The sequence below is a fragment of the Silurus meridionalis genome, chromosome 4 (genome assembly GCF_014805685.1).
Source record: "Silurus meridionalis isolate SWU-2019-XX chromosome 4, ASM1480568v1, whole genome shotgun sequence".
Taxonomy (NCBI): domain Eukaryota; kingdom Metazoa; phylum Chordata; class Actinopteri; order Siluriformes; family Siluridae; genus Silurus; species Silurus meridionalis.
Genome location: NC_060887.1, coordinates 13,264,851 through 13,278,691, shown reverse-complemented (window position 1 = coordinate 13,278,691; position 13,841 = coordinate 13,264,851). Strand labels below are relative to the sequence as shown.

Sequence of the window (13,841 nt, the reverse complement as noted above, 5' to 3'; positions counted from 1 at the left end):
AAACACCGCACACACACGCACACGAGTCATATGAAAACGGTTTATTTGTAGTAGTTGGGGGGGGAAAGCACCTTTGAACCCCTGTATCAATACCAGTAATGCTATTAAGAAGTAAAAAAAAAATAAAAAATTAATGTTTCAGTGATTCAAGTCTCAGGAATTTCTTTTCTCATAACATTAGCACCATAATTCATTGTCAAGTAAACTCTTGGTCATTTAAAGCCCCAGCAGAGCGAAGCCATCCCTCAGGTCTTCACAGTCACTAGGCTGTAGAGACAAGAAGAGAGGTACACACAATCTTTTATAAATCTGAGAGGCGACTTATTATCATCAGATCTCTCCCCAATTATTCCTCCTTACCTGCAGTATTCGGTGAAGTTTCCGGGACAATCTGGTAGAGTTCTGGTGAAGGCCATCCCAAGCCTTGAACGCTCTTTGATTACGAGCCACAAAGGTTTGCCAACAGTAGAAAAAATCTGGGGAGAAGATATGGCACAGAGAGAAAGGTTTTATGATAACACGGTTGCACTCAACAGTTAGGGTTGAGGGTTAGGAATAAGCTCTCTGACTGTATTGTCCAGGCACTTAAGTAACTGTTTAGGGCCATTAAAGAAGCACACACAACCCTTGAACCCCCAAAATGTACAGGTACACAGCTGCAGCACGAGCAAGGAAGGTGGTAGATGAGTGGTTCATGAATTGCTCATTGAACCTTAGATTGAAAGGCCATGAGTTCAAATCCCAGCAACCCCACAACTGCTTTAGTTATAAGTCACTGTGGATAAGGGGGTCTGCCAAATGGCGTAAATTTATTATTACTCATTCTAATGTGATTTCTTTCATATTCATCTGAGAGCTTTTTAATGTTAACCAGTCCATTATCACTGTTTTCTGAGAAAATCATCCACGTGTGTCTTTAGCAACAAAAAGTTTAATTTTGATGTGTACATATAGCAAACCGATTTATTTAGCAAAGCGGTGCTAATTGAATCTTATCTGATGAGATGCCGAGGCCTCCGTCTCGGCCGTCATTGATCAAATAGATGTATAAAAGAGAATTCTACAAATGAATAGACTACTAAATAAATCTAATGGCAACATTATTCATGAAACTGCATGCATCGGTGGGACAGATTATACTGACCGTATGTGATTATAAAAGCCTACTGAGAAACCTGATATATTACAACAATGATGTAAATGGTATAATGTTTTTATTTTTTACCTTTATAGGTCATGACAGTCACTTGCACGCCAGCCCTTTGCAAGCATCGGAGTCCCTCTCTCTCTTGACTGTCCTCCTGGTCACAGAAGTAAAGGCGTGAGACAAAGATGCGCAGCCGCAGGTTGGGCATCTGAGACATGAAGCGCGAAAGGCGATGGGCGCAGTTTGAACAGGGTGACCAGGAACAGAACCAAGTAATGGCATATGCCACCCGTACACCGTCCACACCAGAACCCAAGAAACCGGGGCACAGTACCCCAAGATAGCTCAGGAAAAGAAGCTGAGGGATGGAGAATGGAAGATTTGCATTATCTACTGTAATTATTATCAAAATTTTTTCTCATCATCCCATCATGTTATTAGCAATGCAATCAGAATCTTATTAGACTTATTAAAATTCCCAAATCCATATATAAAGATTGTTTTCATGGTACTGTGTGAATGTAGGTGTGAGTGCAATCATTTCAAACTGACTTTATCTCATAATCTCTTTTCCTCTTGCAGTTGCATCTGTTCATACACATCTTACCTCCACATGGCAGCCAGAGCGATTGCGCAGGTGTCCAAAGTCGAAGGAGAGCGAGTCGGGACTGTTGCGTCTCTTGACAACAAAACAGAGGTAGGTCTCGTTTCTCCCACGTGCCCAGCGTACGTTCTTATAGTGATAAATAAACTTCCTCTGAGTCAGCAGCACACTACAACGAAAGAACAATGGGCCAAAATGTTTATTATTAGCATGAGCAATGCTAGAATATACTATAATATGCTTATGTATTGTGGAATTTAGGTCTGAGGTTATTATCTCTATTTGAAAACATTCACTGTATGTCAAAGGTGGATTGAAATAATTGTTCTGTAAATGTAATGCATTTTAAAATATTTATACATTTACTGTATATTTTCATAGTGAATTTGTAAATAATTGATATGTAATTGATACAATTATAAATTATAATATTATATATGATTATAAATTATATAATTTTATATAACAATAATAATGTATATACAGTATATCTATATAGTGTCTTTTTTTTTTTACTTTAAATGTCTGGTGCAGTCAGGCATATAGGAAATGCTACAACACAACAACAGTTATACATAGATATTCAGCTTGTGCTGTGCAAAGCTTCACCATGCTCACACAAATACACACATCCATGCAAAAAAAAAAACATATCTCGCATTCTCAGTTTCATCCTCTGGTCCTAATATTTGAAAAAAAATAGCTTCAGTTTATTTCTATACCAAGTATAACACAGACATATTTCTATACTTTAAAAAATCTAGGAATTTAAATATATATACATATATTTTGGAACTCTCTATCAGCAGCAGGCTTTATGGGCTGTACATTTGCAGCATTTACAGTAGCTTTCTTAGTGTTATGGGATTTTTTTTTTCTCACTCACCTGTCCAGCTTGCTCATCATTCCGAAAGATGAAACCAGCTCAGTGGTTGAGTCATGCAAAAATGAGTGAGAGTTTTGAAACTGAAGAGGAGGAAGAAGGAGGTATAGAAAACGTGTGACATATTGATACAGTTGGTTGAAAGGGGGTCCCTGATTGGGTGATAACAGTTTTTAAACACAGTTGGGAGGGCTGAAGTTTATTCTAACTGACAATGTCAGAGAATCATATTAATAGCAGGTGCTATTTAAAGCGACATAGAAAGCAGTTCTAACCTCATAAAACAACAAACATTGGGCAATAACTAGAGAAGGAATATAAAAATCTACACACCGCCCCCAAAGTGGAAGGTTTTTTGTAATTAAAAAAAATTAACCAATATTATCAGTTGAGTAAACTTTTTCCAACATCAGTGTTAAATTACTCATAAACGTATTAATTAATTGAAAAACAATCAAACATTTTAGGGACGAATGAATAAATTAATTTCTGGTTGCCCGAGTGTGCGAATTCTTTACAATTGTGGGTGTGGCTGTATTCGGAATGAACCAATCACATTCAATTCCATGTTCAAAAGTAATTATACACCTGTCACCATTTGATATTATTCTAATTAAAAGATTAAAAGATCAGCGGTTATTGTAGGATTTTCATCTTTTTGCTTTGTGAGGTTGTGGTCCACAAAGAGCTTACACGGCATATAAAACAATTTCCAAAATATTCCAGGTACCATGGAACAATGTAAAGGCCATCATCAGCAAACAGGGAAAATGGATGTCCATCCTAAATGTTTCAAAGTACAAGACAAAAACGTAAAACGTGAATCACCCCACAATGGCGCAAAAAATGTTTTAATGTTAGGTACTATTTCAGAAACGTATATTAATTCCATAACTTCCAATTACTAAAAAACCCATATTTTATTCACAATACAACATATCAAATGTTTAAACTGATTAAATGTACAAATTTAAAAAAAGGGCATTTTGAATGTCTCAAAAAAGCAGGGACGGAAAAAAAGCCTCAAAAAGGTAAGTGTTATTAAAAAAGTGTTGAATCAACACATTTTGGAACAATTTCTGAATAATATTACTCAATATAGAGTTGTAAAACAGTTAAATATTCTATAATTTACTTTATATAATATCATCAAAAGTTCCAAAGAATCTGGAAAAAGCTCTGTGCACAAGAGACAAGATCAATATTGGATGCCTGTGATCTTCAGCCCTCACGTGGCACTGCATTTAAACCGTCATGATTCTGTAATGGAAATTACTGCATGGGCTCATTAACACCTCCAGAAATCGCTGTTGTCATGTCATTCACAAATGCAGGTTAAATGTACATCATGCAAAGAAGAAGGCATACATGAACATGATCCAGTAACACCACCATCCTCTCTGGACCAAAGCTCATTTAAAATGTACTGAGGCAAAGTGGAAAACTGTTCTGTGGTCAGACGAATAAAAATTGTAATTTCTTTTTGGAAACAATGGACACTACATCATCTGGAGTAAATTGGAGAGGGACTATCTGGCTTGTTTTTAGCATCTCTGATGGTATGGGAGTGCATTAGTGCCTGTGGAAATGGCAGGTTGCACATTTGGAAAGGCTCCATTAATGCTGGACTGTATTAACATGCTTTAGAGCAACAAATGATTCCATCCAGAAAATGTCTTTTTCAGGGGAAGGCTTTGCAGTTAGACCAAGATGGCGGTGCGTGCAAATTCTGCAATTTGGTAGTAATTTATCCACTAACTGCAAATTTATTCACTCAGAATTGCCTTGCACATATCTCATACAACACTAATAAACATCACACATGTGGATTAAGTAATTTAATTTCATGATTTTACAGAAACATGGTTCAACGACAACATTTCCAGCAGCGCCATTGAGCTTGAGGGTCGGACAGAACTTCAATGTACTCTGGTAAGTGAAAGGTGGTAGTTTGTGCATTTATGTTAACTAATCATGGTGCACAGACTCTACTGTTACTGAAAGTCATTGCTCTGCTCATCTAGAGTATTTGATGTTCAATTGCAGGCCCTTGTATTTACCGAGAGAATTCTCAGCCATTGTTGTGACTGCAGTGTACATTCCTCCGGGTGCTAACGCTAAGCTAGCTATGGAAGAACTGCTTCAGCTATCAGCAAACAAGAGTCTGCACATCCCAAAGGAGCTTTCATCATTGCCAGAGACTTCAACCACTCCAACCTAAGAGTTTTACTATCATAATTTTAGAATAATGTCTCCTGTGCTACCAGAGGCGACAACACACTGGATCAGGTTTATAAAAACCTACCTGAGGCATACACAGCCATACCTGGATCACCTCCGTTTGTTCATGCTACTCAAATACACACCACTGAGCAAATGGTTAAAACCAGCTGTGAGGACAGTAAAGGTATGGCCAGAGGGAGCCATTTCTTCTTTACAGCAACAGTTTCAGGATACTGACCAAAACATGTTTGCCTCACAGGCCACACTGGACTCTCACACAGACATTGACATCTACACTTCATCTTTTTTAGATCATATCATATCATATCATATTTTCATATCATTGACAATGTCACTACAGGCCAACACGTGAAATGCTTTCCTAATCAGAAACCGTGGATGAACTCCGAGGTCCCAAGAGATGCTCCTTTTGAATATGACAATGCAGAGGACACAACAGAGCCAGGGCCAAACTAAAAAGGGGTATTAGGAGAGCCAAACACACATACAAACTACACATAGAAGAGCACTTCCACAACTCCCAGACACCAGACGCATGTGGAAAGGCATCCAGACCATCACAGACTACAAACCGACACCACGATCTCTATCACATACAATCCAATCAGCGGTCCAATCACTTTTTTTTGCTCGTTTGTGTTAAGGCATAGGACATTGCACCTTAATTGCTGACTCTTCTACTTCTCACAGTCCATTATGTCACTCCACAATAGATGTCAATTTAGCATTTAGCAAAGTGGACGCATGCAAGGTAGCTGGTCCGGACAGCATACATGTGCTCAGAGCATGCACTGGACAACTGGCAGAGGTCTTCACTGAAATTTGTAATCTGCCACTGACTCAAGCCACAATTCCCACATGCTTTAAAACTACAACCATCATACCAGTGCCTAAGCATTCAGCTGCAGAATGGCCGAATGATTTTCACCAGGTTACACTCAACCCTACTTTTATGAAGCGCTTTGAGAAACTGGCTCTAAATCACCTTACTGTGGGCCTACCACCTACACTGGACCCACACCAGTTTGCCTATCACTCAAACAGGTCGACAGTGGATGCAGTTTCCACGGCTCTTCAATCAGCCCTCACCCACCTGGATAAAAACAACACCTACATCAAAATGCCGTTCATTTAATTTATTTATGCATTTAATACAGTCTTTCACACTGTACTGATCACTAAGCTCAGTGACCTGGGTATCTGCACCTCCACACGCAGATGGATCCTAAACTTTCTCAACAATAGTCCTCAGTCTGTTATGTTTGTCAAACAGGTATCCATAACCCTTATTCTGAACATCGGCATCCCACAGGGCTGTGTTCTGAGCCCACTACTCTAATCCCTGTTCACCCAAGACTGTGCTCCGCTGCATAACTCCAACATCTTCATCAAATATGCAGATGACACCAACATGGTGTCATCTGCAGATCAGCAATGACGAAGAATCGGCCTACAGGGAATTGATCTGAAGCCTGACAACTTGGTGTGCCACCAACAACCTGACCTTCGATGCCATAAAGGCTAAAAAGCTCATTGTGGATTTTTGGAAATCCAACAGAAGACACTCCCCAGGCTACATCAATGGAACTGAGTTAGAGAAGGTCTCTAGCTCTCTTAAGTTCTTCAGAGTTCACATCTCTTCATCACTTTAGCTCTGGTTAGGAAAGCACAACAGTGCCTGTACTTCTTGAGGAGTCTTAAGAAAGCTCATCTGTCCCCGGGGATTCTAACAAGTTTTTACAGCTGGATCATTGAAAGCATCCTGACCAACTCCATCACTGTATGGTATGGAGGCTCCACTGTATGTGAATGTAAAGCCCTGCAAAGGGAGGTAAAAACCGCCCGATGCTTCACTAAAACCCAACTACCTGCCATTAAACACCTTAACCACAGCAGATATCTGTGCAAAGCTCACAACATTATCAAGGACTCTTCAAATCCCAGTCACAAACTGTCTAACCTCCTTCCATCAAGAAGAAGATACAGGAACATATGCACCAGAAACAGCAGGTTCAAGGACAGCTTTTTTTCCATCCACTATCACCCTGCTGAACTCTACACTACACTGTTAGGTCACTGTATAAACACTGTATATATCTTCTGTACAATTATACATACAATGTACATATTGCATATTGTAAATGTATATACCCCTCATTCTCTCTACACATATTATGCCTTACATACATCTGAACTAATATTTCACATATATGTGTATGTCTATCTATCTATCTATCTATCTATCTATCTATCTATCTATCTATCTATCTATCTATCTATCTATCTATCTATCTATCTATGAGCAAGACAATGATAACTGTATACTGCATCATACTTACAATAGCATGACTTAAAAAGAGTAGACGAGTGCTGGTGCACCATTTGAAAATATTTGGCGCATAATGAAAGGAAAAACAACAACAAAGGACACCCAAATCTGTGGAGCAGCTAGAATCCTGTATCAGAGACATATGGGACAACATTCCTCTTCCAATACTTCAGTTCCTCAGATATAAACGGAAAGCAGACATGATGCTTCACAATGGTACACATGGCCCTGGACCAACTTTTTTGAGACCTGTTGCAGCCATCAAATTTAGAATGGCCTCATTTTTTTCTCTTAAAATCGTATACACTGTCAGTTTAACCATTCGATATGTTTTATTTTGTTTGTTTGTTGAATTGTGAATACAATATGAATGTATGAGATTTGCCAATAATTGCATTCCTTTTTATTTACATTTGTCAAACGTCCCAAGTTTTTTGGAATTGGGGTTGAAGATGAAAACCCTTTTACCATAAAAAACATCTGAGGTCAATTAAATCACTCCACTCAATAAGACTAAATGTTACGGTCTGATCAGACTACTTCGGAAAGGTATAATAATTTCATAATTCCAAGGGCTAATAATTCCATAATTCCCAGGCTTTATTAACATGGAGGGCATCGTGAATACCTACAAACACAAATGATTTTAGTGCAGAACCTTAAGGCTCCTGTTAATAAGGTGAAGACAACCACAAGGGACCACCACAACATACATCCAAATTATCAAAAAAAAAAAAACGTGCTTAACTGAAAGAAAATTAAAGCATTTGAATCCAGAGATCAGACATTAATCCAACTCTAAATCTGTGGGGTGACCTGAATGGGCTATGCACAGGAGATGCTCTTAGGTTTTTACAGATCTAGAATGTTTTTACAGAAAAGATTGGGAAAATATTGCTGAGTCACGATATGCTACGATGATAGACTGTAATAAAATCAAATGGTGACGCACAACAATTAGGTCAATGCAAGTATTTTATTTTCCTTTTCCCCTTAAAGTATTTTTAGTTGTTTTTTACTTGGTAATTTCACAGGGTGAAAACTTATATGTATCATTTTTCTATCTATCTATCTATCTATCTATCTATCTATCTATCTATCTATCTATCTATCTATCTATCTATCTATCTATCTATCTACAGTATCTCTATCTATCTGTCTGTCTATTAATTCACTTATTTATTCATTTCCACCAACTGTAAAGTGATATTGGCAGGGCATCAAAAAAAAATATATGTTTTAGAATAAATGTATTACCCTTCCACCCCTCCCACAATAAATGCACCGAACAATTGCAAAGACCGGAAATTTCTATTTTAATTTTCCAATGATTTATTTCATTTATTTTAAAAATGAAGTTGCATAGATTGGGATTTTCTTCACTTTCCTTGACCCACATGTTAGACTCTTAATTGTTTGACGTGACTTGTAACCTTTTTTTGCTCTCAGATGTGCGTCACAATACGCAGCCTGTGGCGTAACCATGGCAAGCTGGAAATTTCCAGAACTCTTGCACCCAACCAAGGAAGCCTCCACTTCACTTTTCCCACATGGCCTTTAATCATTCCCATTATACCCTCTCTTCAGCATTCTGGATTCTTCTTTTTCCCTTCTCTTTTTTTTTTTTAATCTAGGTCTTTCCCCTTTATTTATTTTTCCCCGAGACACCATATGAAGCAAGTTTAGTAAAAAGCTAGAATACTTTCCAAAGATCTTCCTTGAAAACACGAATTCACTCCCTCACTTGAAACCCCTTTAGCACAGAGGAGCGCCTCGAAAACTCAGCTCGACCGCATAACGTCACAAGTGCTTGATGGAATGCATAAGCACACATATCACTGCTATTATGTATCCTGACCGCGTGCAATTGTTTTTAAAACCCTTTCCTAGTTTCAGTACAGTTGGCATCACGAGTCTGAGTCTCACTCTAACTCAGCCCTTTCCTGCACTCTGTGGCCAGGGAAATCACCGTTTCCCAGAGAGCTCCCTCTGATCTCTTTGTGTGTGTGTGTGTGTGTGTGAGGAGGAGAGTGAATGAGAAGACAAAAGCGTCTGATTTTTTACATCTGTCTGCTTCTACAATTCAGCCTTTGACCACAAATCTTGCAGAGGTCCAGCTGTATAGCTGGTTGGTGAATGCATTAGAATAAAAGAGCGCTGTGAAGAGAGGAAAAGAGGAAACTGAAGTGAACGTTTTGCAACACCCTTCTCTTTTACAATTATACTACTATTACTACTACTAATAATAATCAAATCATTAATAATGGTCAAAACAACCCAGTCTATATTTTGGCACAAGAAAAAGTATTTAAAAATGTGTAATTGGCAGTAATATACAATTGCATTACTTCCTTTTATGTTCACACCTACAAATATATATTTACACACACACGCACACACAATCATGGACAACAGCCGCTTCAATGCATCAATTGGCATAGCACGTATGAACGAATTAGGGCAGGAAATGCAGAGTCATTCTTTCCGAAACCCACCCGCCCACACAAACACACACGCTCGTACACACAAACACACAAACACACACACACGCACACACCCAAGGGCCTATCGTGCAGACAAACTCAACCACAGCTCCAAACATACTTTTCCAGAGCTGTGAACTTGCATCTGTTTCCTGAAGACAATAATAGGTACACTTTGGTTAGGGGACAATACTTGCAGGTGTTCACTAATGTGGGCTCCGGCGTGGCAGAACAACAAAGCCCACAACAAACAAGGCACGGCGCCAATTCACGTGAAAGATGATTGTGCAGTAGTAACCGTAACTGTGAGCATGTTAATAACCGTAACAGTAACTGTGAAGGTGTTAATTACAACGCTGCCTGCTGTGACCCATTTAGAAAATAATCCGACCTTGAAATGAGTAAGAAACTCTTGTTACTCAGATCATGTGTGTGATCTGTGTTTCGCAAAATACCTGAAGCCGTGTCTGGTTCAATCGAAGTTCTTTGACGTTCATAGCAAAGTCCAGAATTGTGCAATACGGTCCTAGTGAATTCATCTGCAACGTTATTTTACATACATTTTGCAACTTTTTTTTCCATTTGAAATACCCATTACTCATTCCTATACTAATCAAGCAGACATGATTTTGATGAGTATCATGATCAAAGTATCATTGAGCAGGAAACTAAATTTGACATGCCTCTGAAAATCAGACTGATGGATGAATGTGCAAATCTTAAGACAGAAGTTTAGTGTTGCACCAGGTGCATTTTCTCACCACATGCGCATAACTGTACAAACATCCGGTGGTGAATGAGGTAGTAGGTGAGACAAATTTTTCAATGTGTGCGGTTAAGGTAAAAGACATAACCGCATGCTCAACTTCAAATGCATACATGCTCACTTAATGCTGTTTAATAGGCAAGCACAAAGCCTGCAACATGCATTGTCAAACAAACAGCATGCTTTTGTATGTCGTTCTTTCGTTTAGCCGTGTTGACATGTATAGTCGCTCGATTCGCCTCAGCAGAACCACGGGCTGCGTTTCTCTACCTGGCGAGGGAGGAAAAGAAAAGAAACGCCTGCTTCCGAGTCATTTTCATATTTCACAGCTCATTTTGAACCTGTGCATTCAGAGCAAAACCGTTTTGTGAGTAGTAATTCTACATTAATTGGACACAACCCATGAGTAAAATCAGTCTTTGAGAAAATTTATTTATATTTTTTCAGGCAAAAAAAAAACAGTTCTATTCTGTTGCAGTTTAGCAACATGTATCAAAATGGACTGAACTTTGAAATGACATCAGAAAATGTTAAATTTATTTAACAGAACGGGGGAAAAAAAAACACCACCACAATAAATAAATAGAATAAATAAAACGAAAAAACTTTTCACTCATGGTATACAGAAATCGGGGAAATGACACATTAGAAATGTCACGAATCATCTCACTGTTTGATGATTTTAAGCAAATTCCCCCCCAAAAAATATCATTCCCACCTATAAGTCTTTAACAAACACTTTTGTCACTGGAAAGCCCAACCATCCTTTCTCTGGCTCCTCGTTATCCTCGTCCTCTTCACCTTCCACCCCAGAAGTCTCTCCCTGGAGCCGATAACCCAGTTTTCTGAAGAAGGCCTCTCCTACTTTGGAGGGGAAGGGCACATGAGCGTAGACTCTGCGCACTCCAGACTGCTTGGCTCTAGACTCCAGGCGCTGGACTAGCAGCCTTCCAAGGCCTTCTCTACGGTACCAGCTCTGCACTACCAGCCTGCAAATGCGATACACGCAACGCCGGCTCCAAACATCTCGAGCAACACAACCGAGCACCTCGCCGTCACACTCGGCGATCCACACTTCTCCTGCGACGCGCGCCCGTTCCTTCAGGTCATCTTCATCCACCATCTCCCTGTCTTCAGCTTTCTCTTTCTCTTCCTCTTTACTCTTGTACTTCTCTTTGGCTTTCTTGCGACGTTTCGCTTTGTCCTGGTCGTTAACAAGTTTCGCTTTTGCAGCATGTGGGTTTGGTAGGTCAGGTTGGGACCTAGCATGGTAGCTGCTACCCAGGTAGTCCCAGTAGGGTTTGCTGGAGCCCAGGATACCAGTGGACCGTGGGATGGTCAGCTTGAGGTACACGATGAGAAGCAAAACAGGTATAAACAAGGCTAACAGGAAAGAATGCATTACAAAGCGGAGCACGGAGGAGACCGTGGCGAGCAGGAGGACCGCCAGGGGTCTGGTAAGGAGGTGCAGGATGAGCCGGTTCTCCATCCCTTCACATCCTTGCTGCACAGACGGAGGACAAAAAGGGCATCAATTCAATTTAGTCAAGGAAGTGCCATACATTATTCACAAGACAACAAATGGAGCTGAAATACATCATGATCTGGAAAATAAATAAATACACCCTACCTTGATGAGAGCTTTCACAGCCTCAATGTCGTCCTCTGTCATCAGCCGGAGCACTACATTTCCCAGGTTCAAGTGCGCCATCTTGTTCAGGCTTTATCGCGATTCAAACGTAGGTCCAGGAACAGACAGAATCATATGAATGATAGCTGAAAGCATACAAGGTTTACAAATTACATCTATTTCTTTATTAGGTCTTTCAGATACGAGTAACGTCTCGTTCAAGCTTGGACAGCGGGATTAGCGTGTGTTACTAAAAATAGAAGAGAGGGGGGGAATGGCGACAGGGCAAGGCTTTAATACCTCTGAAAGCACACAGATAACGGAAATACATGTTGCATGCACAAAATAGTGATGATTACAGCTTGCGGAACCTGTTGTGCTGTATGAAGCGTGTAGGAGTATTGTTAGGGTTTACAGCGTGGCCCGTAAAACAATTACTGAGTGACAAGCGACTCTCGGCGGATTTGATGCTTCTGTTGTTGTTCAAACCGACACGGTGTTGTGTAGCGGACCAACATCTCACCTACTTACCTCATACACAAAGGTTCAAATCATTTTTAAGGCTGCATAGCGCTCACGAGCTCTCACTGCGTCCTCAGCGTTACTGCTCCACGCCAAGCGCGTCTCCAGCGCTTCTGCTTTCGTGAATTCCAAACGCAGCGTAAACTCCAGGGGCGGACCGATCCGAGAGTATCTACACCGGCGATACTGGGCTTGAATCGATTCTCACATTCTCACGATTTTTTAAAATAAATCGAATAATAATTCTATCTATCTATCTATCTATCTATCTATCTATCTATCTATCTATCTATCTATCTATCTATCTATCTATCTATATAAAATTATTATTTAATTTATTTAAAAAAAAAAACGATCGGATCGATAATTGAAAATTAAAAAAAAAAAAAAAAAAATATATATATATATATATATATATATATATATATATATATATATATATATATATAATAAATTAGAATATCAGTAAAAAGTTTCTTTATTTTAGTCATTCAATGGAAAAAAGGAAACGATTATATTGTATAGATTTATCACACACAGGCTAATATATTTCAAGTGTTTATTTCTTTTAGTTGTGATGATTTTGGCTTACAGCTAATGAAAACCCAAAATTCAGTGTGAAAAAGTCTGGTTCAGGCTCCACAATCATGGTGGAAGACTGCTGACTTGACAGTTGTCCAGAAGACGATGATTGACACCCTGCACATGGAGGGTAAGACACAAAAGGTCATCGCTAAAGAAGCTGCTGTTCACCGAGTGCTGTATCCAAGCACATTAATGGCAAGTTAAATGGAAGGAAAAAATGTTGTAGAAAAAGGTGGAATGAAGCCCATTCAGGAATTTGGAGGAGATTCACAAAGAGTGGACTGCAGCTGGAGTCAGTGTTTCAAGATCCATTAATGCACAGACGTATTCATGGGTTACAACTGATGCACTCTGTGTGTCAAGCCACTCCTCAACCAGAGACAGCAGCAAAGGACAAAAAGGACTGGACTGTTGCTCAGTGGGCCAAAGTCGTCTTTTCAGATGAAAGGAAAGAAAATGTTGCATTTCATTTGGAAATCAAGGTCCAAGAGTCTGGAAGAAGAGATAAGAGGCACAGAATCCAAGTTGTTTGAGGTCCAGTGTAAAGTTTGCACAGTCAGTGGGGGTTTGGTGAGTCGTGTCATCTGCTGGTGTTGATCCACTGTTTAATCAAGTCCAAGGTCAGCACAGCTGTCTACCAGGACGTTT

At 39.5% G+C, this 13,841-nt stretch overlaps 2 protein-coding genes across 15 annotated transcripts; both read right to left on the bottom strand.

Annotated features, from left to right (window-relative positions):
• Positions 1-36: 36 nt before the first annotated feature.
• Positions 37-10,757, bottom strand: aicda (activation-induced cytidine deaminase). 12 transcript variants are annotated; one of them, XM_046847528.1, is made up of 8 exons: positions 10,452-10,757; positions 10,146-10,229; positions 3,328-3,417; positions 2,638-2,717; positions 1,755-1,920; positions 1,226-1,505; positions 361-476; positions 135-267 (listed from the first exon to the last, which is right to left on the bottom strand). In XM_046847528.1, the coding sequence occupies exons 1-8, from the start codon at positions 10,569-10,571 to the stop codon at positions 217-219; spliced, it is 987 nt and encodes a 328-aa protein (XP_046703484.1). In that variant the 5' UTR covers positions 10,572-10,757; the 3' UTR covers positions 135-216. The 12 variants fall into 12 exon arrangements, with proteins under 12 accessions (XP_046703491.1, XP_046703489.1, XP_046703493.1 ...); XM_046847532.1 differs by having other exon boundaries at positions 10,146-10,216; XM_046847537.1 differs by lacking the exon at positions 10,146-10,229 and having other exon boundaries at positions 38-267; positions 3,365-3,417.
• Positions 10,758-10,863: 106 nt separating this feature from the next.
• On the bottom strand, positions 10,864-12,764 carry nat14 (N-acetyltransferase 14 (GCN5-related, putative)). Of its 3 annotated transcripts, none has more exons than XM_046847541.1 (3): positions 12,618-12,764; positions 12,087-12,232; positions 10,864-11,960 (listed from the first exon to the last, which is right to left on the bottom strand). In XM_046847541.1, the coding sequence occupies exons 2-3, from the start codon at positions 12,165-12,167 to the stop codon at positions 11,175-11,177; spliced, it is 867 nt and encodes a 288-aa protein (XP_046703497.1). In that variant the 5' UTR covers positions 12,168-12,232; positions 12,618-12,764; the 3' UTR covers positions 10,864-11,174. The 3 variants fall into 3 exon arrangements, with proteins under 3 accessions (XP_046703497.1, XP_046703498.1, XP_046703499.1); XM_046847542.1 differs by lacking the exon at positions 12,618-12,764 and adding an exon at positions 12,458-12,607; XM_046847543.1 differs by lacking the exon at positions 12,618-12,764 and adding an exon at positions 12,387-12,594.
• Between the last annotated feature and the right edge of the window lie 1,077 nt (positions 12,765-13,841).